Below are 23,254 nucleotides of genomic sequence, written 5' to 3'. Positions count from 1 at the left end.
GGCAGTTCGAGCAAGGATATATGCAGGCTAACTTTACAAAGTTTAAGTTTGTATACATCTTATATGTATACCTTACAGATTTCATGTATGTGTGTGTATGTGTGTGAATACATATATACACTGAAAATAGACATGTCTCTTCATTTTTACAACCTTCTGATGTAAGCCTAACTCTTTTTCTCTAAATTTACATCATCTTCCCTGAACAAGCACAGCCATACGCATCATTTACAATTTTCAGTTTCTGTTCTTTAAGGTGCAGTAAGGCTTGTGAAACCACCTCAGTGTAGAATCCTAGATTTTTATGAATTTTTCCCCATATTTTGCTGATGTCTCACTCACATACACACGGCAGTTATTGTCAAGCAGTGTTTCCAAAGCATTCTAGTTCGTCTTCATGAAAACAATAAGCCTCTTTCTTTTGTATTCATGTTTTATTAGTCTAGGTAACATTAAGTTAAATAATATAATTCCAATAACAAGGACAAGAGACAAAACCTGGTTTGGGAACAAATACAGCTGACTCTTGGTAAGAGAATTCCTGCAGTGTTCGCGAGCAGCTTCACATTAGTGTATGAGAACAACCCCCAAGCAGCTCCTGACTGGAGTTTGGGAATTAGAAAGGTCTGGGTTAAATCCAGACTCTGTAATTTACTTTCTCGCTGTGTAAGGGGTTTACTGAGCATGTTGTTTATTCTTTCTGAGCCTTGGTTTCTTGGAAGGCAGGATGGTAATCAGAACCCCCAAATCTCTGTGTTCAGTGAACTACATAGATAAGTTCATGTAAAAGAGCTCCTGGTACACTGAAGATGCTCTATTAATACTCATTTCCTTTCTTCTTGATGAAACAGAGATATAGATTTCTATCTGCATCAGCCCTCCCAATTCTTTTTGTCAATATAATGCATAATTATCAAAAGTTATACTGAATAATTTAAATACTCGAGTCAAACTGATTTAACCCAGGAAATAAAGATTCTTGGGGTGTGTTTAATGGATTATCTTCATCGATTGAAAGTTCTATAGAATAAAAATCAGTTGGTCTCAGATCTAGAACACAGGTGAGTATTTTCAAAAGCAAGAAACAGGATTAACATGACATGGGCCTACCTCCCAACTTTCTCCATCTCTCCCCTCCAGGCCCTTTCTGGAGTGATGATAATAACTGGTAACTGGGGAACCAGAGAAAGAGGAGGGCAGAGAGGAAGGGTCTTCAACACCACAAACTTATTTTGTAGCCTTCTCTCCCCACATCCCATTCTTTTGCTTGCATGAAAGTATTATTCTCTTGGGGTGATAGAATTATGGCCCCCAACCTTGGTCAGAGCCTGAATTAATATATAACCCTAATAGGCCTATCCTTGGGTCCAGTGTGAGTTCTCCTCTGGTCCTCAAAAACCCTCCCCGTTGGGCCTCTGTGTGCTTTTTCACTTGAACACTGGGTCTGGTGATGATGGAGGAGGGTAATATGGGCTATTTTCCCTCCCAGAGATATTATAAGGATAAATGAAATGATATTCATACAGCACTTTAAGGTGTTCTTATAAAATGCACCTTTGTAAATATGAAGTATTCTAAAAGGCCAGTGACTGCAACTTCTATTTAAAATAAAAATTGCTGACAACAATTTCAACCCTAGAAAGTAAATACATCAACTTGAAACTGAAGTGTACTTTGCCAGGTAGCAGCAGGCTGATCGCATATCTGAGCCGTTACTGCAAATAAGGTGAAATGCTAGCGTGGATCGCTGTGTACGGTTCATCCTGCTCTGCTATGTGGCATCTGAAGTCAATGGCCTGGTCCTGTGTTCTTTGTGAGTCAGGAACATCTGAAAGTGTGACTCAGTCTTAGAGCATCTGAGGGCATTGCAGCCTGACTCGAGAAAGCTAAGATTAGAGGCATCTTGAGCATATTGATCCCCAGCAGGACCCAAGCCTGCTCTTGTGATGAGCTGTAGTCCCTTGGGCCACATTAAAGCCATCTTATTGGGATTACTCTCAAACCAGATCAAAGTGATCCCGGAAAACCTTCAACCTGATGACAGGAGGGACTCTCATCCCTCAGATGGCCATGGTCTAGGAATGGAGCCATGTTTCTGGACCGTGTTTGGAATTTTGTGTATGCAAACACTATATATTACCCACTTAGAGTATACTAGGGGGTATTCTAACATTGGCACCAGGCACTGATTGTACTCTAACAAGCAAAAGATGGCCAAGGGCCACCAGAGATCACACACTCAGTGCACACGGGGTGCAGAGGGTGATGACTTAGTAGCGGTGAAGCCTTTGTGTATCCCAACAAGTGTGGGATGGAGAACCAGGAAGAAAATGAGTCTTGAGAGTGCAGCCCTATTGTGTTCCTAACTCTATTCCACAAATTTAATGTTTAGGATCATGCTTGACTTTTTCTCATTGTTAAGAACAGGAGGAAGGACAAGGGGGAAGAATTAATATTTATTAACCATTAACTCTACTGCCAGGTGTTTTATCTGTATTTGACCCTCATGACAACCTTATGAAGTAGGTAGTATTAACCATGGCATGTTTCTCTAGGGAGTGGAAGTGTCATTTGCCTGTCAGTAAGATAGCATAAGATTTTTATGCAATTCTTAAAACTAACAACAAAATCCTGTCTTTCCTGTGATGTTTGAGAATTCAAGTTTGCCAAATATTAATGCTGCTCCTTGACTCTTCTGTTCTCTCAATGAAGAAACAAACCAATATCTGTGGTTGGGTAATTAACTCCAATGGCGGATGTGAAGTGTGAAGCCTTCAGGTGTCCACTTTCTTGCATTCTTAAGTGTTTTAAAGGAAGGCATTTAAAATGGATTTTAGAAGTGTGTTCATCTGTAATCACCACTTAGCCTTCCCCATAAACCTTTAGGTAGATGCCTAAAATGATCACGAGAAAGTCATAAAGCATGAAAATGGAACTGTTCAAAACATGTTTATTCTGTCCCTCTTTATTCTTAGCGTGTTTGGTTTTAGGAAATTCAACAAGTGGGAACAATACTATGACATCTGATAGACCCCAGCTGTTGGCAATGTGGTACCAAGTGAGGAGGCATATAATTTCAAGGAAATGAAAAACAGACTGTTCACAAAGTACTTTTTTATTGCTTTTCCCTATGTTCTTCTCGAAAACAATACAAAAAACAGATTTATCTTGTTTTGTGGTTAGTCCTTTCTTAAAGTCTCAAGATTTGTACTTTACTGTCTTGGGTTGGGTAGTTGGTGAATTGGGGTGTTTCCTATAACATGTACCTCAAGTATAGGGACCCAAGTTGTGAAGAGATTGAAATATGTGTCAGATATTCCCAGCTCTTCGTGACACTAACTCAGTGAAGAAGTAACACAAAACCAGAGGAAATGGTGATCTTAGTTGTTGTTTTTTAAACCTAGTCTTCCTACAAGCCAATCAGAGCAAAGAATCCGAAATCGCTTTTTAAAAAGACGTTTCCGTTTAAAACTCAGCAGATGACAAATCCAGTTTTAGAGCCCTCTCGGGGTTTGTCTATCAAACACTGATGCATCACGGAAACATTTATTTTGTAAGTAATGTTAATGATATTCTCAGAGCTCCGTGTTTATTGTTTAGCGCGGCTCTCATCTGTTGATGACTGATGGCCGATAAACAGAGCCCCTCGCCTTTACTCTGGCTCCTAGTCAGTATTTATGGGTTGGGCCTATTAGTCCCTTTCTGAAAGCCAGTGGGACAATGCAGCTGGTACCCAGCAGAAGGAGAGATGCAAAAACCATTATCTGCCACTCAAGTAAAGCCTAAGCAGTGAACTTGTAAGGAGGATGTGCTACTGCAACCACAGAGGGTCACTTAAGTATAAGTACTATTATGACCTTCTTAATACTTCTAAATATCCGACAGTATGGCTCACCTTTTAATTCTAGCTTCTATCTCTGACGGACTCGATGCTCTCTAATGTGGTTCCATAAGGCACTGGGGTAATCAAGCGACTGAGATCACCTTCAGGAAGACAAATGCTAAGGATCACTGTCAGGAAAATTTCATTACTGAAAGTACGTAGTGAAAGGAAGGTGACACACAATTCAGAGAAAAACTACATCGAAAAGATACAATAACTAAAACACTCAAAACATTTCTTATTAATTTGTTTGCCACATGAGGAAGGAGGGAAAATCTTAATCTGAAGCTATATCTGGGTTATCAAAGTACTGTTTCATTACATTCATTTTGCAGCTCGCCCATGTATACTAACATTTGACTTTAGCCCTGGCAGGTTTGGCTCAGTGGTTAGAGCGTCCGCCCTCAGACGGAAGGGTCCAGGGTTCGATTCCGGCCAAGGGCGTGTATGTCAGTTGCAGGCTCGATCCCTGGCCCCAGTCAGGGCTTGTGTGGGAGGCAACCAATCAATGTGTCCCTCTCACATCAATGCTTCTCTCCCTCCCTCTCTCCCTTCCACTCTCTGAAAAGTAATGGAAAAAATATCCTCTGTTGAGGATTAAAAAAAAAAAAAAAAAAAGAATTGACTTTATCTTCCAAATGAACTCCTAAAGGCTTATCTTCCAATTGTTTAAAACAACTCCAAATCTCTAAAGATTTTACATTTTCTTTCCCCAAACTGAGTTCTGTATCACATAATATTCACCACTAACAGCTCTTCCGGGGGGTAGGCCCCCGTGGGGTGTGCCTGAGAGAAAGAACACTGCTTTGGAAGCGGCGCTGACACCGTGCAGCCTGGGATTCCTGGCGGGGGCACAACTGGTTCCTGTTGTTATAATGGGCACGTTGGACTAGAATTATTTTAAAGTTCACCTTCACTTTTAAATTTCTGAAATTCCAGACTAATCCAAATGGAATTGATTCTATAAAAATCATTTTTGGTTAAGTGCGCGTGGCAGAAATGTGAATAACTTGCATCTGAAAACGGATGACATGACAGGGAGCGCCTGACTGCTCACCTGCCTCGGTGCACCTCGCACCGCCTCTCCTCTACGCTGTTTAAAAATTGTCCTCGTGGCTCACTAAGCCGTGTATCTGTATGCTAGATCTATTTTCTATGTGTGTGTCCTTGATCTTTTGTTGGTTTCATTTCCTCCACGTTCTTCCTACCTTCCAGAAAGGAACAAAAATTGCGTCAAGGACATACCTTTATAGATGCAGGTACTAAGTTCCACTGATTCATGTTTTTGGCTTCAGGTCTTCATACTGCATTTTCAGGAAAGTGTTGCTTGTTTGGGATTGGTGCAGGCAGATTTGCCAGTGGGATTGAATAATAAATGGCCACTCGTGCCCTAGCAAAGCAGCAAGCTGCACCCAGTAGACAAATCCAGGGAGTTATTTTAGGGTAAAAAGGACTTAAAGTCTAAGAGGAAGCTTAAGAACCTTAACTTTTTCTTATTTAAGGTAGTATAGTATACATTGAGAGGGGGTAGCAATTTTTATTTATTTATTTATTTATTTTTACAGAGGCAAACCAACCTCCCTCCCTCCCTCCCTCCCTAGAGGAACACAATCTCAACAGCCCTTCACGGAGAAGAGTGATGTTTTCTTTTGAGAATGGTAATGACATTAGTTTTCTTCCTCCATATTTGAGTGTTTCAGTCCTACGACCCAGGGCCACTTAGGAATTCATGAGCCGACCTCCTGACTGATGATAGGAGAGGCAGGATATTCAAAATTAATACTCATAGATGCCTGGGTGGTATGGCTCTAACACGTCTTCAGATAGTTTCTGGCTGCCAGGTTAGACTTTCTTCAACTATGCACAAATTGAATTTACCAAGAAAGGTAGGCCAACCACAACGGCAAACTCGTCTTTGTTTTCTACCTAATCATTAACTTTATCAATGAAACCGTCCAGGCGGGAAGGTGCATGATCATTCTGCATGTCCTAGTGCAAGATCTCTGCTGGGATTTAAGCCTTTATATATGTAGACCAGCCAGCAAGAAGAAGACGGGTATAAAGAGGTGACTGTCCCCTACCTTCAAGGAAGAAATCAGGCACTTTCCATTAGAATCCACTCCTGGAACTTGTCAATTGCTCATTTACTAGCTGCAAAGGAAGCTGTAATCTTTATTTGGCGGCTATGTGCCCAGCTAGAATCATGAGTTCTACTATGAAAAATGGGAAAAAATGACCAGTAGGAGGCTGTCAGCAATCCCTACTACCCATTCTAATCACATAGTCCTCAAATCAATCAATCAAGTCTATTCTTTGAAGCATGCAGCTTTGGGGAGCTCCATGAACCTAGTGCAATGTATTTGGGTCCCCAAAATTACAGAGATGTGAAGCTTCCCCAATGTCTTTTAGATCTTTGTTCTTTCTTAAGTTGGACTTAGAACTCCAGCTGATGCCCCATCTTAGAGGACAATCAGAGATGTAGCTATAGGTACACTTCCAGGGGAAAATAAAAATGTCCTCTGCAGGCTTTTAGTGTGCTTGGCATTTCTCTCAGGAATGTGAAGTGGGCAGCCACTCTGAGTGATCTTTGACTTGCCCGGCCTAGAGGAATGCAGGCAGCTATCTTTTCCCTGGAAACCAACATTAAAAAAAAAAAAAAAAAATCACGCAAGTCATTATTATATAATATTTTTTTCTGATAATGTAAGTTAAAGTTACATACTTAATTTTAAACAAAACCTTTATATTATTCATGCTGTTTTCCACACATATATGCTTTTGAATTTTCCCTTTTTATCTCAGTCATTTTTCATTAATGGAGTCAAGTTATGTCTTTGTTTTTAGCTTAGCTGGTTGTTCCCAGTGCTTCTGTGATATTGTTATGCACAGAGCTGGCCTTATTTCTTTTACTCTTTCTACCCTTCATCATTTATTAATGCCACAGATTGTGTGATGAAGAGTTGTCAACATTATCATTTTTCTGTATTTACAGGTATAATAACTGCACTGAAGTGGATTTGTCACTTAATAGCCTTAAATGATCCCTCTCTCTCGGGCTGCATTTCCCTCTGTTATTTACTGCGCCTCCCAATAGCTTATCATCTGCTGTCTACTCTCCTCTTTGTCCTTAATTTCCTGAGACAGATTTCCACTCAAGAGACTGAGAAACTATTAGACGGAGAGTTTCCACGAACCACGGGAGCATAAGGTCTTCTGCAAAGAGACACGCTCACCCACTATGGGTTAAAGAAAGAAAGTAGCATTACCTCTCCCCTGCTGACAAACCCAGCTGCTGTCAATGGGAAGAGGAAATAGTCGCATTGAATTGAGGGAATCGGCATGCCTAACTCCCATCAACACAGGTACAGCAGAAGCTAAGCGCCCAAATTCCTGTGCAGAGAAAACAGGAGAGGTTATACTTCCTGATCTAATGTAACACACGGCCTCCTGTATTTGAGTTGGAATTTTCATAACTGTTTAATATTAGTGTGTGAGTGGTCCTAGGGAGAAGCAATATCAAAGCAGAAAGTAGTGCTCGATCTCTGTAAAGCATTTTAGCAACGTGGAGAGAAGCGGGCTACCAGATATTTATTTGGGAAATTAGCTAGCTAGCTACAATATGTTTACAAATTATGTGTTTACTGGTAAATCGGCAAGGCCACTATATATCTTTATCTTTGCTCTATTTAGAATTCAGGAAAATAAGTCAGCATTTCCTTTCATGGTAACATTTCAGAGCAACAATATTCACTAGTATAAAAAGACTTCTCTGATCAAAACAGTTGTTCTTAAATGTTTGTTCAAAGATTACATGGCATGTCAATGATTATGTCCTTCTGGGACTTTTCATTTAATTTGTAATTGTTTCAAGTGATTAAAAAGAATACAAATGGCATGCTTAACTTCTGAAAAGAAGAGTATAAATAATATCACCACGCCCCATATAATATTCACAAATTATCCACCAGTGATAAATAATTTAACTGGGTCGATTATTGAACCAAACAATACCATCAAAATGGTTTCTATGCATTGCCAGGTAGCTTTTTATTTAACTTATCTGAATGGAATTCTGAACTTTAATCTCCTTTTAAGCCCATGCTAAGACTCAAGAAATTCTCAATGGAGGCTGTGGGAGTGGACTGAATTAGAAGCATCATGAGGACGCAAAAGTGTTGGGGAGGTTTGGGTAAATAATTACAGCTCAAGTAGCCAACTTGAAACATGTGAAAAGAACTACTTGTTTGATTTTGACCCCCAAAATTAATAGAGACTATACTTTAAGCTTTTCACTTGTTTTTCATCTATCACTCACTTCATGTTATCAGATATTTATTAGGTCCAGAGACTCACGTGCCTGGTATGTACTTTGTCACGTGACCCATACTTACATCATCATGGGAGACATTTATGCTGTGTCTGCACTAAACACTCACGCATATATGACTCAAAGATATGGCTTGGCTTTGTCAACACTAGACACTCAGGATATGTGCCACCAAACAAATGAATTGACAGTGTGATATAAAACTGAAACAAATAAACTGATCCGGGAATAATTTAACTTCTGACACAGAACAACTATGCACATATTACCAACGATAATTGTCATCACCACCATCCATTTTTAAGCATGTACTCTGCCAAGCCAAATACTTTGCAAAGGCATTTTGGGGACACATCTCCACCAGGCACTTTTTAACCAAATCAGAGAGGTTACGGTACTTGCCAAGAGTAAATGGCTAGTAAAAGACACTGCAGAAATTTGAAAGCAGTTTTGTATTTGTTGAATTACTTGAATAAATGACTAAATCAATAAATGATTCTAAAGCCCTCATTTCTTAACCATACATGATAATTCTGGATTTACTAATCAGGTCCTGATTAGGTTGTAAACACATTAGGTTTATTTATTATGTGCATCCTTGAGTTGGTAAAGAAACTAAGTGATTCATTTGTAGGCCTCAGCTAATGAAAGCAGGGTCATGGCTAGAACACAGATATTTTGGGGTGTAGCTTCCATCTGCTACCACCTCACTTCCATCCTGTGACCCTTATTACGTTGCAACAGCCACCATCTTCTAGGATACCCTGTAACTATCTAGACCTTGAGTACAGTTAAAGAATCACAAAACACACCTTCTATATCACCCACCATAAGTCTTGCTGTTTTTCTCTCTCTACATTATAACTCTGATTCTGCATGAACTATTCAAGTCAATAAACACTTACCAAATACTTATTATATCTCATGGTACTATGTTAATTGGTGTGGATGACAGTAATGAAAAACCCCACAATTCTTAGTCTTGAGAAGCCTCCAATCTAGTCCTTGGAAAGTATGTACACAAATAACTTTATGGCAACTACAACAAAGGAGGAAACACACAAGAGGAAAAGATTATTTCTGGCTCAAGGGAGGGGGAAAAGGTTTCATAAAAGACGCAAGATTTTATGTGGGTCCAGATATTAGGAAGGCGTTATCATAATATTTTTGACGCTGGCTATGTTTCTGATACATTTACTACTCATCGTAACAGCCCATAAGAGGTAATATCCTGCAGTTATCTCCCCTTTCAGATGTGGAAACTGAGGCTATGTCAGGTGACTTTCCAGAGTCACATGGGTATTGCAATAAGTTAGTAGAGTCAGGATTTTAACTTGAGGGGCTGGATGCTTGGATATAAACTCTCAGTCACTACAGGCACACTGCCCAGTTCCACTGCCTGGGGTCCTGAGGTTAAGCTGACTACCTAGGTTTGGAGCCTGGTTCTGCTACTTATTGGTCATGGGGAAAAGTTTTACTTTATCTTTCTTCGTTCTCACATCTGTAAAATAATACTTATTGTGGTTTGAATGGCCAGTTCCAGTTGGGGAGTTGCCAGAAGAAGACCACCTGGCTGGCCACCAAGAAGACACTTACTGTGGTGGGTTCACTGCCGTTCAGGGGCTGTTTCCCTGTCAGCATCCTGGAGCTGATCACACTCAGGGAGACTCTCTCATAAGCACAGAACCTACTGTGTCCAGTCGCCATGCTGGGAAGATATTACATAGTCCTGGGCTATTTCTGACTTTGAAGATTAAGGGAGCAGAAAACCAAGGAATGCAGGTGGCCCCTCGCAGCAGGAAAAGGAAATATTCCTCCAGAAACCTAGAAAAGGAATGCAGGCCTGCTGACACGTTTTTAGTCCAGCGAGATGCGTTTTGGACTTCTGAGCCCCAGAACTGTAAGAGAATAAATTTGTGTTGCTTTAAGCCACTAAGCGGAGGTCATTTGTTATAGCAGCAACAGGAAATTAATACACACGCCAGGACCATCTCCCCCTTAGAGCGTTTACACAGGTCGCTCACCAGTTGTTCCCTCTGCCTAAAGTGCTCATCTCCGAGATATTAGCCTCATGGACCTTTCCTCCTTCACGGGGGTGCAAGTGGGGTCTCTGCTTAAATTACACCTATTTAGACAGACTTTCCTGGACCACTCAAAGTAGCCTCCTTGTTACTTTACCATGTGACCTGTTTTATTTTTATCGTGAACCTTATCGCTGTTACTTTTCTTTTTATGCCATTATTTGTACTACACGAGGAAGTCTGATCTTGCCTCTCACGTTTCCTTGTAACCCCAGTGTCTAGAAGAATGCCCGGCACAAAATAGGAACTTAATATGTATTTGTTGAATAAATAACTGAGCATTTGTTCCAGGCAAGGCACATGGACTCTTTCAACAGCCTGATGAGACAGAACTGCCACCACCATTTTGTTAAACATAAAGCCCACGAAAGCAATCATAAAGTGTACCGTGTTCTTGGCACGTAGTAAACATTCATAAATATTGTTAAGTAAATGACCCACTTTTAAAGAGATTGTGGTAACACAGTTTAAAAGTAAATATTTGCTACATTAACGTGTACGGTTTTCACAACCTATTGTTGAAGAATCGCAGAGCTACAGCAACTCCATTCTCATGAGCTCAAGCCTCCATTCTACCTGCCTCCTGGACTTCTCTATAACATGCCCCACTGGCCTTGAACGCAAGATATAAACTGAATTTATAATCTCCTCCCCAAATCTACTTTGTAAAGGTTCCCTGGCTGAGTGGATGGCACTGGGCATCCATCTGGAAGATTCTGGGAGTCATTTCAGACTGGTCCCCCCCGCCCATTGCCCTAAAGATGATTATCGTTTATTTTTTGCTCTTCCTGTTTAACAGTTCTTATATTAACTGCCTTTTCCTGCTCCATTGACTTAGTACTTCTTCCTGAACTATCCGTCCCTCTGTTTCTAATCTCTCCAGAAAAACAAGACACGTCATCACTGGCTGGTTTGAAATCCTTCTGTGGCTTCCAATAGTATTTAATGAATTCTAAGACCTTTACCAGGACATGAGAGGTCACACACGATCTGTACCCTGCCCAGCTCCCCACCCTTCCCACACCCGTCCCTTCACTGAATAGTCTAGCTCCCCTGGCCTTTGAACTCCATGGTGTCAAGCTCTTCCTTGCTGAACAGTAACTTTCTCCCACCTGCTTGTCACCCTTTCTATCTCAGGGAGGCTCTCCCCAATCTAGATTATTCGCAATTACATATTTGTTTATATCTGTCTCCTCTATAAGATTATAAGCTCTTGAGGGCAAGGTTTTGTATCTTTTTTGTTCACAACTGAATGAGCAGCGCTGAGTCACACCTGGCACACAGTGGAGGCACATTAAATATCTGTTCAATAAACAAATACAATATTTATTAAATAAAGAATGTATCTCGTGTCTTTTAGAGAAGCTTGCTTAATACAGTTTGGTTGGGATGATGTCAGGTGCAGTGGCATGGGTAACAAAAAGAAAAATTGAGGTGAAGAGGTAAGGCAAAGGAAAAAAAGACAGGAAAAAATGAGTGAGAGAGCATAGAATTAGAGAGTAATAGAAAAAAAAAAGGCAGGAAGGGCCTTGTAGTGGGTTGAATGGTGGTCACACCAAAGACAGGTGCACATCAAATCTCTGGAATCTGTGAATGGTACTGTGTAATTTTCCTGGGGTGGCCTTTACAAAGTACTGCAAACTGGGTGGCTTAACACAACAGAAATTTATTATCCCACAGTTCAGGAGGCCAAAATTCTGAAGTCCAACTGTCAGCAGGGTTGGCTCCTTTTGGAGGCCCTGAGGGGAAATCTGTTCCAGGCCTCTCTCCCAGCTTCTGGTGGCTGTTTCCAAGGTGAATCCTTGGTGTTCCTTGGCTTGTAGACACATTACTCCAAACTCTGCTTCCAGCTTCACATGCCTTTCTCTTCTTCTGTCTCTTTTGTGAGTCTTCAACATGACCTTCTTATAAGGACACCAACCTTTGGATTTAGGACCCATCTTAATCCAGTACGACTTCATCTGCAAGACTCGATTCCCGTATCACATCACATTCTGATGTCCCAGGTACACACAAATATTCCAGGGACAAAATCCAATACAGTATATTTGGAAAAAGGACATTTGCAGATTAATTAAAAATGTCTTTATTACGAGACACACAGAAAAGGAGAAGACACAGTCAGACAGAAGAGGAGGCAACATGAAGACAGAGGCAGAGACTGGAGTGATGTGGCCATAAGCCAAGGAAGCCAAGCGATGCCGACAACCACCAGAAACTGGAAGAGGCAAGTCAGGACTCTCTTCCTAGAGCCTCCAGAGGAAGTGCACCGGCCTCGCCAACACCTTGGTCTCAGACTTCTGGCTTTCAGAACTATGAGAGAACAGAGTTCTGTTATTTTCAAGGCAGTTAAAGGTATTTGTTACAGCAGCCATGGGAAAGTAATACAAACCTGAAACATAACAAAATCTGCAGTGAACTGTATCATTTTCCTTTAAGTACCATTAAAAACCAAACAAAGAAGAAAAAAAAACAAGAAACAAACCTTTTCCATAAGCTCAAATCTGCTCCAAAAAGATCAAAGAGTTCTTGGTAAACAGGAATTTGTGAACAGTCATAAAGTTAAACTGACTCCATTTCTGTAAGCATAACGTCTAATGGTCCTTTAATACAAGGGCAGACCTTCAGTGGCTGAGATGTAGGACCCTCTAACCTAGTAAGAAATTACTCTAAGAAAATAATTGTGTTGCAAACTGTTTTTCACGTATCTCCACTTATCTTGCGACTGCCTGATAATAAACACCAGGTTTTATCACACCTCATGTGCTTTCTCTTTTCAGGTTATTTAATGTCATCTGTGTCTCCCTATTGAGTTCTTTTTATCTTAGATTCACCTTTTGTTATTCTGCCTGCTGTATAATAACTAGGTGACGCTGCTTAACTGTGTAACCCTCAGCTCACAAGCCGGCTTAGTTTTTGGATAGCAAGCCGTGTCATCCGGTTAAACAGAGGAAAATCCAGGATGAGTCTCTTTCAGTCTTTGAATGAATTCAGAATTAAAATCTGGCATCACTGGCCATCCCAGAGCCCCTTCCAAACCTCAAGCTCCATAGTCACCCACCGACCATCAGAGCGACCAGACTAGTTCCAAAATATCACAGTGTTTTATTTACTTATTTGGGTGCACATGGGGGAGGCGCTGATGACCCAGCAGGGTCTATGGGTAGGAAGTCCCATAGTTCACGAGACTATCAATGTCACCGGTAGCCAGAAAACACCTGAAGGGAGAAAGTGGGGGACAGCCAGGCTCTAGCTGGGGGGGGGGAGGGGGCACGGAGGGCAGCCCCGCCCCCACCCCTACTGGGCGGGCCCCTCACCACTTTTCCCTTGGGGTCCCTGACCCCCTCCCCCTGTTTTCCTGCTGCCCCAGAAGGAAGACCTGTCCCCACCCTTTGCGGTCGTCCCCACCCCCGGGGGGTGTGGGGCGGGGACTGCGGGCAGAGCGCCCGCCGCGGGCCACAGACCTGGAGGGTCCGCCGCCACCGCGGCTACAGCCGATGCTGGAAGGCAGGGGTCCTGCGGACTTGGGCGTCGGCTCGGCGCAGAATTTTCAACCCATCCCGGTGGTTAAAGCCCCCCCACCCTCCCACGCCGCCCCGCGGGAGCCGCTTTTCCGCGCGGACTGGGGAGCGCGCGTCTAACTCGAGCGGCTCCGGCCGGGAACCCGAAGACCCAGAGTGGGCCTCGCCCCCGCCCCGCCCCCGCGAACGTCATCACCGGCGTCGGGGAAGCGTCGTAAAGCCCCGAAGAAGCGCGCGCTCATAAACCCTGCACCTCGCTACAGATGTCTACAGAGAAGTTTCCAGCCAGGCGCCCGCCGGCCCTTCCCGTAGTCTTGCGGCGAAAGCAAAAGACAAGCTCTCCGAGGATGGGATCCAGGGGCGCGGGCGGCTGTGCCTAAAGGATTCGTTGGAGAGGAACCCTTGATAAGGCTAGGTGGCTGTGGCGCCTCCCGTCTCTCCCCGCCCCAGTCATTCCTAAGGTTCCGCAGGTCCTGGAAGTGGCGAGTCTGTCAGCCCCACCCGGCGGCCAGCCTCCTTCCCCCGACCGCCAACGCCGGCCAGCCTGGTCCAATCGTTGGCTCCAGAGCATTCGCGCTTGGAGCGGCGGCCAGAGCGGCTCTTTATGCGCGTCTATTAGGAAGCGCGTGGTAGTGATGGCGGCGCTCAGCGAGGCTTCCCTGTCACTGGATACTACTACTCCCAGCCCTCCTCTAAGCCGCGGGAGCAACCCTCTGGTCTTTAGTTTACAAGTAGCAATTTGACTCGCTTTGCTGCATGTCAAGAGGGACCGTGGAAAGTGTGGAGACGCCCCGGGGATTAATCGATCGCAGCTTAAAAAGAAAAAAAGCCAAACAAATAAACAAAACCCACCCACCCTAACAAACATGAGGCTGCTGGAGAGAATGAGGAAAGAATGGTTCATGGTTGGAATAGTGCTGGCGATCGCCGGAGCTAAACTGGAGCCGTCCATAGGGGTGAATGGGGGTAAGTCTGCCCCCTCCGCACGCTCCACCGCGATTCCTACTTCAGAACTCATTGGCGAGTCTTGGGAAGGAGGGGAGACCGTCCTGAGGAGGCGTCTGTCCCTCTCGCGGACCCCGGCCGGCCCAGGGTGGCCTTTGGCCCTTGGGCTGACGTTGTAACTGGCCAGCCCCGGAGGGGATTTGTAATTGGGACTGGGGGCGAGCGACTCAGCGCAGGGTCCCTTCCCCGCGGGCCCGCGGGCCGTCTGTGGGCTCGCCGTGGTGAGGAGGAGTGAGGTGACCGAGGAGGAAGTGGAACTTAATTCTCTTCCCTTCGAAGTGGCATCGCCCTGTCCCACGGGATGCTCGGGCGCCAGGAGCGCCTTGTCTGTCTTGGAGTGGGCGCTATTGCCTTGTCCATTTGCAACCTCTGCCACCCCACCCCCTACCCCCGTTTAAACAAAAAAAAGTGGGGGAAGAAAAAAACAACAAGAACAAGGGACACCCCTTCCTCCTCCAGCGCAGATTCTGCGGCCCCCGTGCTGAAGAGGTGATTTGCGGCGCTCGCTGCTGCTCCAGAAACTCCCGGCTGACTGACACGTCGCCCAGTTTCCTTACACGACGGCACTTCCGTGTGCTGCCCGCGCGGCCGCTGCGCTTAGCGGTCGTCGGACAGGCGCGGGCTGTGCGTGTGTCACTGGGCGCGGGCTGTGCGTGTGACACGAGGCGCGGGCTGTGTGTGTGACACGAGGCGCGGGCTGTGCGTGTGACACGAGGCGCGGGCTGTGTGTGTGACACGAGGCGCGGGCTGTGCGTGTGACACGAGGCGCGGGCTGGGCGCCGGCGAGGAGATGCAGGCGACTGACACCCTGCTCATCCCGGGGGTGGGGGCTTTGGCGCGCAAGGGGTGGGCATTGGCGGGCATGGCTGGAGGCGGCATTGGCCTTCTGTGCCCCTTCCTCGCCCCCCCAGCCCTTAGCTCCCCCCACCCCCACCCCCCAACCCCCACCCCTACCCCCAGCCCCCACCCCCACTCTCAGCCCCCACCCCCCAGCCCCCCCAGCCCCCCCCACCCCTCACCCTCAGCCCCCAGCCCCCAGCCCCAGACAGTCATGTCCTACTTTTCATGACCATTCACTGAATGTCTTCAGTTTATTGTCTTTCTGACCTTGTTTGTCAGTTTCCAGCCTTACTGACATGTTTAATACGTGAGTCGTGCCACAGGGACAAGATGAGGAGCAGTGAGCACAGGCCGTCCTTTCAGGTTAGGAGGATGTTTGAAGTTATTTGTGCCCTGTTAGAACACGATGGGTGGGAGTCACAGGCTGTCTCAGGAGGACAGTGTGGCTCCTTCCACCCTCTGCCTTCAGGACCTCCATGGAGAAGTAGCCTCAGGGGACATTTAAAAGGAGTTACTTGAGCAAAGGTTGTAGGGATTAAAACTTTGTTGTTGTTGTTTTCTTATGTTCAACTTAGTACAAAATGTGTAGTGTATATAGCTGAGAATAAAGCTGTTATGTGTGGTGGTTTCTCCCCCTGAAGGGAACGGTTGACATGGCTTTTCTGTGAGCTTTGGGGAAACTTGTGAGTGTGGGTGTTTCAGGTTCAGCCCAGGGCGTCCCCGCTGCCCCTGCAGCTGGCTGGATAGTGAGAATTGAAGTTAGAGTGTCTTCATGGTGGTCTGGGGCGCACCCTGGACTAGTTTCACTAGCTTCCAGTGTTAGGTCTTTTATTTGCTGGGCATTAAGGTGGGGTTACAGGCGATGTGTGTTCTTGAAGTTTAGATCTGCAAGGCCTAGGTTTGGTAAAATACCTCTTCCCTTTCATTTCTGGGGTGCCCTGTGGGGAGAAGGGCTGATGAATGGTGAATCATTTCCCTAGGGCTTCCAGTGGCATGAGTGAGATGGAGTCTGTGAGCTTATTTCTTCCCCCAGACTCTGCTTCTTGAAGTTTTGATATGTTGTTTTAGCTTAGAAATATTGTTTCCCACTTTCCCTAGTCCTCATGCCATTAATCTAGGATAATTCATTTCTTTGTTTAATTTTAAAAGTAGAATGTTAAGAACTAAAAGGGATTTTTAAAGTATTCTAAGCCAACGGGCTTCTTTCACAGTTGAAGTTCCTGAGACCTGATGTCAGGTGACTGACTCTAGGTTAAGTTTAGCTAGGCAAGCTGGGGAAGAGGAAGGACTGGAGACCAGGACTCCCCCTTGTTTTATACCAGTTTCAAAATCCATACAAATTTTCTTGGTGAAGAATCATGAAAAATGAATAACCATTATAAAGAAGGGCTCTCTGTAATAAAGACATTTTCCATGCCCTGAATTTTAGCCCAAAGGAGCAGAGCAGAATCCACTAATATTAGATAACAGTAAACTCCTATGATTTCTTTGATAGCTGTCCATGTGTAAAAGCTACTTTCTCTAAAAACAAAAGTTAAGCAAACAGTTATATAGATTGTAAGTTCTTGATACATCTATTGAGCTTTGAATTGATCTTAAAACCTCTTAAATAAAAATATACCTCCAAATATTGACAAGTAACACTTTCACTCCACTAGTTAATCCAACCAAAAGTTAGGAACAAGGAAAGGAATGGTTGCTGAAAATGTTTCTGTTCTATTCTGCTCTTTAGAATGGTCTAAAGCACCTCTTTTTGCTTCTAACTTTTAAGCAAAGCTTCCATTTATGGGCTCTGTACATTGGGATTTTTAATACATTCACATTGACTGAACAATTTTCAGAACAGTTTTCTAGACATTCTTTTAAATAGGAAAAGTTTTAGTAGTCTTCAACTTGTTAAGATACTCACTTCACCTTTACCTGGATCAGTACTTTAATGACTACACTTTTTTTTTTTTTTTTTAAATCCTCACCCAAGGATATGCTTTTTTTAAAAAAATGATTTGAGAGAGAGGAAGGGAGAGAGATAAAGAGAGAAACATTGATGTGAGAGAGAAATATCAGTTGGTTGCCTCACGTACGTGCCTAACTGGGATCAAACCCGCGCAGCCTGGGTATGTGCCCTGACCAGGAACTGAGCCTAAAACCCTCTGGTGTACCAGACAAGGCTCCAAGCAACTGAGCCACTAGTCCAGGGCTATACTCTTTATTTTTAAGCATAAGACTTCTATACTTAAAGTATCACAATTCTGATCTGACCTCCCTTTAAAAATTTTTTCATAGCCAATTGGTGAGTTATGTATGACAGGAAATTTATAGATGTGGGAATCCTAAAATTAGAGGAGTTGAATGACTTTCCAAATGGGAAAAAGTATAATAGGTACTAGCCTAGACAATTTAATTCTTAGTTCACTATTCTTTTTACTTACATTTCACTTTTAAATAAGTAGAAGAAGGTTGAAAATAAAGAGCCACAGTAGGTGTAAATGTATAAAGATTCTGGGGTGTCATCTCTGTTCTACTGAAACACAGGGAAACTCTGAGCTGTGTACACCTTAGAGTTCACTCTTGTTTAACACTGTGCTATTCACTCTTGGGAAGAGAAAGGTTTACTTCTTTGAAAGTACAGAGTAACTTTATCATTTCTACCTGCATCTTAAATGATTGCCATTAATAATACATAAATCCTAAAAAGGAAACTGCTTTGTTTTTCCACTAAAGGAACATAACCAGAAATGTGCTATAAGCTTTAGTACATTGTCATGAATATCTTAGATTAGGTTTTGAAGTGAAATTGACTTTGGTCATGAGTAGATTTTATGAAATTGTAATCGTTCCTTGCATTCTTAAGCATTCCAAATAGTTTTCTTCCCCTCACCCTCCATTAAAAAGCATGAGTTCTGGAGCCCCAAAATTGCTTTTATTTTTAATGGCCAATTTTTCTTTTGATTTTCCTACCTCATTTTATTTTCACTGATAAACATTTTTTTGCTTTTGTTTAAAGGAAAGTTAAAACTTTCACTTCCAGTTTAGCTTTATAGCCACATTAAGATCAGGACCTGGTTATTTTGGTGATGTGGAGCGTATAATCATTACCTTGGAGAGGGCTGGGCATCACTTTTAAATAGCAGAACTCTCACCTCTGTGCAAATATTTACCAAGTTTTTATTGCAGCCTGGGGTGACTTCTAGTTACTCATTCAAAAGTTGAGCTGTCTATTGGCATCTCGGTGATCATGTCTCAAAGAGGCCTTAAGCTTCTCCAAATCAGAATGATTTCCTCCTTCCCTTTTAAAAGGTAACTTGTAGGGAGCCCTGAAATACCCTCACCATGCCCTTTCATGGTTTAGGGTTATTTAGAGATGCTTCTAATAAAAAAACCCCACAATATAACCTGTTTTCATGTTTTAAAACATTGAAAGTTAAGAATCATGCCACATAATTATGCCAATTAGTTAACAGTTACCATTTATATTTATATATGTGTATGTGAACTGTGGGAAGACTTCGTAAAAAATTCGATTGTTGGCTAACTAAGGTCAATGACTTAGCTGCCCCAGAGAAACATGCAATGTAAGCAAATGCCGTGTGCTGGCTGTGGCGATGCATCTTTAGGCATGTCCCTAGCTCTCGCTTGCGACCCTGTTGCTAACTCTGACCCATCCTATATGGATATTCTGGAGGCACCACTGTGGGTTGACAAGAATAAGGTCTGATAAAAAATAGGAGTTTGGAGGAAAATAAAAAGGATACTGTTTTTTAAAAATAGTATTTAAAATTCCTCGGAGGCATCTACTTTCGAAACAAGCCAGACTTCCTGACTTTAGAATCTGCTTCTGGATCACCTTTCTCAGTTGTTAAGGAAATATTATTTCTAAGTGTGAGGTGCTGAGACAGAGTCACTCACAGATATAACAATAACCTGCCTCTGTTTAAGTTTGTGAACAGCCTTTCCTGCCCTGATATGTAATGTCATTGACACTTACCTCCTCCCTTTTGCTTCCTTTTCTCAGATCTCAGCAAAACGATCTGTGTAAATGCCAGGTACATAAAAATTATGGCGTTGTTTGAGGAGACGTTTTGTGACTGATGTACTACATATGCCTAAAATGTAGTAGTTGCTCAATAAATATTGTTGACTGAATGAATGGTGATTTTTCCTGACCTTGGAACTGAGCAGTATCTGTAGGCATATTGGAAAGTTACAGGGAATAGTGGAGGCATGAATACATTCTTTTTCTTTCACTTAAAGGCATATTAGTTTCCTAGGATTGCTACAGCATGTTATCACAAACAGGGTGGCTTAAAACAACAGAAATTTATTGTCTCACAGTTCTGGCAGCTAAGGTCTGATCAGGATGTTGGCAGGGCCATACTTCCACCAAAGCTCAAGGGAAGACTCTTTTCCTTGCTTGTAGCTTGTGGTAGTTGCCAGCCATCAGTGTCCCTTGGTAATATAACTCCAGTCTCTGCCTCTGTCTTCACAAGGCCATCTCTCCTCTGTGTGTGACAGAGTCCACGTTTCTCTCTTTTTATAAGAACCGCAGTCATTGGATTAGGGCCCAGGTCATTGGATTAGGGCCCACCCTAATCCAATAAGATCTCATCTTAATTTGATTACATCTGCAAAGACCCTGTTTCTGAATAAAGTCACATTCACAGGTTCTGGGTGGACACATATTTTTTGGGGGGGATGCTATTCAACCCAGCACAAGAGGGTTGAAGAGAATATCAAATATGAGATGATCTCAGATTTTGAACTGTTGGGATATGCCAGGGTTTCTCAACTTGAGTGCTACTGACATTTTAAGACATGATAATTCTTTGTTGCTGGGAGGGCTATCCTGTGCCTTCCACGATGTTTAGCAGAATTCCTGATCTCTGTCCACTAGATGCCAGTCACACGTCCTAGGCCCTGAATTAAAACAACCAAGAAGTTTCTAAATGTTGCCAAATGTCGGTGGGGGCAAAATTGCCCATAGAGGTATAAAATGGCATTTTCTCAAACTACCTTTTTTAAAAGAATGTTGTCCAGTGGTTAGCATATTAGGTCTTTAAGCCAATTGTGTACAAGCCACAAAAATAGTTAAAGGTTAGGGTTGCCCCAGTTGTACTCACAAGGTTAATGCATCTGGGATGATGCCAGCCTAACTTCAGAGAGGATTTTCTGGAGGGCAAAGATCAGGCCAGTCTGGCTCACTACAGTATGCCTAGAGCTGGGCACAATTTCATAGTAATTATAATTTTAACAGCATGTTGTTAAGTACTCTATTACTCTATCTATGTTATCTCAATCACATAGTAAGTGCTCAGTAAATATTTGTAGATTGAATACTGTTGGGAAGAACTGAATGTATGCGTGAATACAAGCTTTTATTTCTAGTATCCTAGAAGAAATGAAATTATATTTGCTGAAGAGAACATAACTTCTTCCATTGATTGTCTCCTTTTGATTTGGGGACTGATACTGTGGTAGACATAATTAGGACCTATATTGAAGGATGTTGGCTATCTGCTCTCCTGTGTGAGAGCGGGGTTTCTTTTTATTCTTCTTGTCTAAGGATACTTGTCTAAGGACTGAACTGGACAGTCATGGTCCTTGCCTTCTGGAAACTCCTCTCTGGAATTTGCATCATAGCAAATGCTCAACTCTGTCAGGACAGTAGTATACCAGGGTCAGTACTAAGAATTAATGTACCATTTGTCCTCCAATGGATTTGTCTCTCATACTGAAAGACTGGAAATTTTAATCTAACAGGAACTAATTTCTCTCTCTTTAGGACCACTGAAGCCAGAAATAACTGTCTCCTACATTGCTGTTGCAACAATATTCTTTAACAGTGGACTATCATTAAAAACAGAGGTACTGTCACCTATGGGGCACATGAAAAGCAGGGAGAAAAATTTAATTTGTACTTAATATTTTGAAATTTCCAAATCCTTTTGTAAAGCTGTGTGTGGCTGTAGCCTGAAGGCTTCACTATAACAGAAGACAACTTGGACCTCAGCATAGGAACTTGCATTTTATATGTACATATTCTAGAAATTTTATAGTTGAGCAGCATGTACCCTAAAGATGTGGTTATAATGGGTATGTTTTTAATATGACAGCTGAAGTGATGCATCTCCTTCAGGTCTTCCTCAGATGATGGTGGTAGCTATAGTGGTGCCTACGGTGGTCCCTTTAGGCTGCTATTTGGGTTTCCATAACTTTGTTCCTAGGACTGATGCTGCTCAAGTGATGCTTGTTATAACTTTTAACTAATTTGTATTATTTTAAAAAAAGTATATTCTTTGCTAGTCTATCTGTTAAATGTTAATAGATGCTTTAAGGAAATATTGGCATTTTTCATATTAAGTCACACTCTCATGAAGACATACTGCTAATGTTATTTACTAATCCAGCTGTCACTGAACATGGGATTTTTTGGAATTAAGAAATCCAGACATTTTTATACCTGAAAAGGAATGAGTAGAATTTATGATTCTCTTTTGACTTACAGTGGAAGAAAAAAATAGAAGAAAATACCTATTTGCTTTTGAAGACCATAGAGTTTTAAAAGTTGTCATTCTACGGTACTTAGTCTTATATAAACAGGGAAATCTTACTATGTAAGAAGGATTTTTTTTTTAAATGATTTTGAAACTTACAATTCTGTTTGTGCATATCTTGCCCATGCTTAAAGTTTCTTTCTTTTAAGTGTGATTTGAATGAAGATCAAATCGACCTACCTCCTTTTGATCATCCTAGTACCAACATGGAAAAAAAAAACCCAGTTTTACTAAATTTATGTATTTTGTTGTTAACAGGTTGATATAAATCTTTCCATTGAGGACATTTTGGATGTAGATGGGATCCACGTATAGTGTCTACGACAGATAAATTGTGTCTCAAGAATGCTAAATATTCTTACTGATTACTCGTCTTCTGAAAATAGCTGACATGGATGGGGATTTCCTAAATATGTCAAATTACAGTTTTTATAAATTATGTTGATAAGAAAGGACTGTGACTAGTCCTTAGAGGGCACAGGCTTTTCCTGTCAACACCAGAGTCCTATTGGTCCTCAAATGTGGGACACAATGGTACAGAAAGATATTTGCCACTCCTATGGTGCTCCTCTGATCTTCCCTGGAGGTCTCCCTCCTGGCCTTGGCTAGTAGTGCTCTTAGTGAAGCAATTGCCTCACCCAAATCCTCTACTTGGGAGGGTGCTGTAACTACGCCCCCTGGTGGCTGCTCAATGGCTACAACTGTTGCTTATGCCATGGGAAATCTGGCAAGAGACTTAGATTCTCTCCTTAGCTTCTTGCTTAGTGCTGTTCTGTAAAGCTGCCATCTTCATGGGATGCAGGAGTTGCAGAAGGAATGTCACAGTTGTCAGCATTTCTCTAAGGACCGAATTCTTCTGTAAGTACCTAGGAAACCTTCAGAGTCATCCAGCTAATTTGGATCTAATGATGAAATGCCTGGATCTCTTTGCATTCTCATGTTTCTAAGTAGCCATCAAAGCCACTTCTGCCATAAAGGACCCTTTTGAAACTAATACAACACTAGGTCATTTTCGAGATCCATTTAACTTAAGATGCCCTAGATTG

At 42.6% G+C, this 23,254-nt stretch overlaps 1 protein-coding gene and 1 long non-coding RNA gene across 4 annotated transcripts in view; one reads left to right on the top strand and one right to left on the bottom strand.

Annotated features, from left to right (window-relative positions):
• Positions 1 to 12,353: 12,353 nt before the first annotated feature.
• On the bottom strand, positions 12,354 to 13,874 carry LOC148093261 (uncharacterized). Its single transcript, XR_015714364.1, has 2 exons — positions 13,756 to 13,874; positions 12,354 to 12,604 (listed from the first exon to the last, which is right to left on the bottom strand). It is a non-coding gene; the product is annotated as an uncharacterized LOC148093261 (long non-coding RNA).
• A 602-nt stretch (positions 13,875 to 14,476) lies between these two features.
• SLC10A7 (solute carrier family 10 member 7) overlaps positions 14,477 to 23,254 on the top strand; it is a 190,841-nt gene continuing 182,063 nt past the window's right edge. For 2 of the 3 annotated variants that reach the window (XM_016206893.2, XM_016206892.2), the window contains exons 1-2: positions 14,477 to 14,778; positions 21,437 to 21,519. In XM_016206893.2, the coding sequence (XP_016062379.2) occupies positions 14,679 to 14,778; positions 21,437 to 21,519 (183 nt within the window). In that variant the 5' untranslated portion in view covers positions 14,477 to 14,678. The remainder of the gene's footprint in view (positions 14,779 to 21,436; positions 21,520 to 23,254) is intronic. The other variant, XM_016206895.2, reaches the window with a different exon arrangement.

The sequence above is a fragment of the Miniopterus natalensis genome, chromosome 4 (assembly GCF_054644295.1).
Source record: "Miniopterus natalensis isolate mMinNat1 chromosome 4, mMinNat1.hap1, whole genome shotgun sequence".
NCBI classification, from domain to species: Eukaryota; Metazoa; Chordata; class Mammalia; order Chiroptera; family Miniopteridae; genus Miniopterus; species Miniopterus natalensis.
This window is presented reverse-complemented; position numbering and strand designations above follow the sequence as displayed.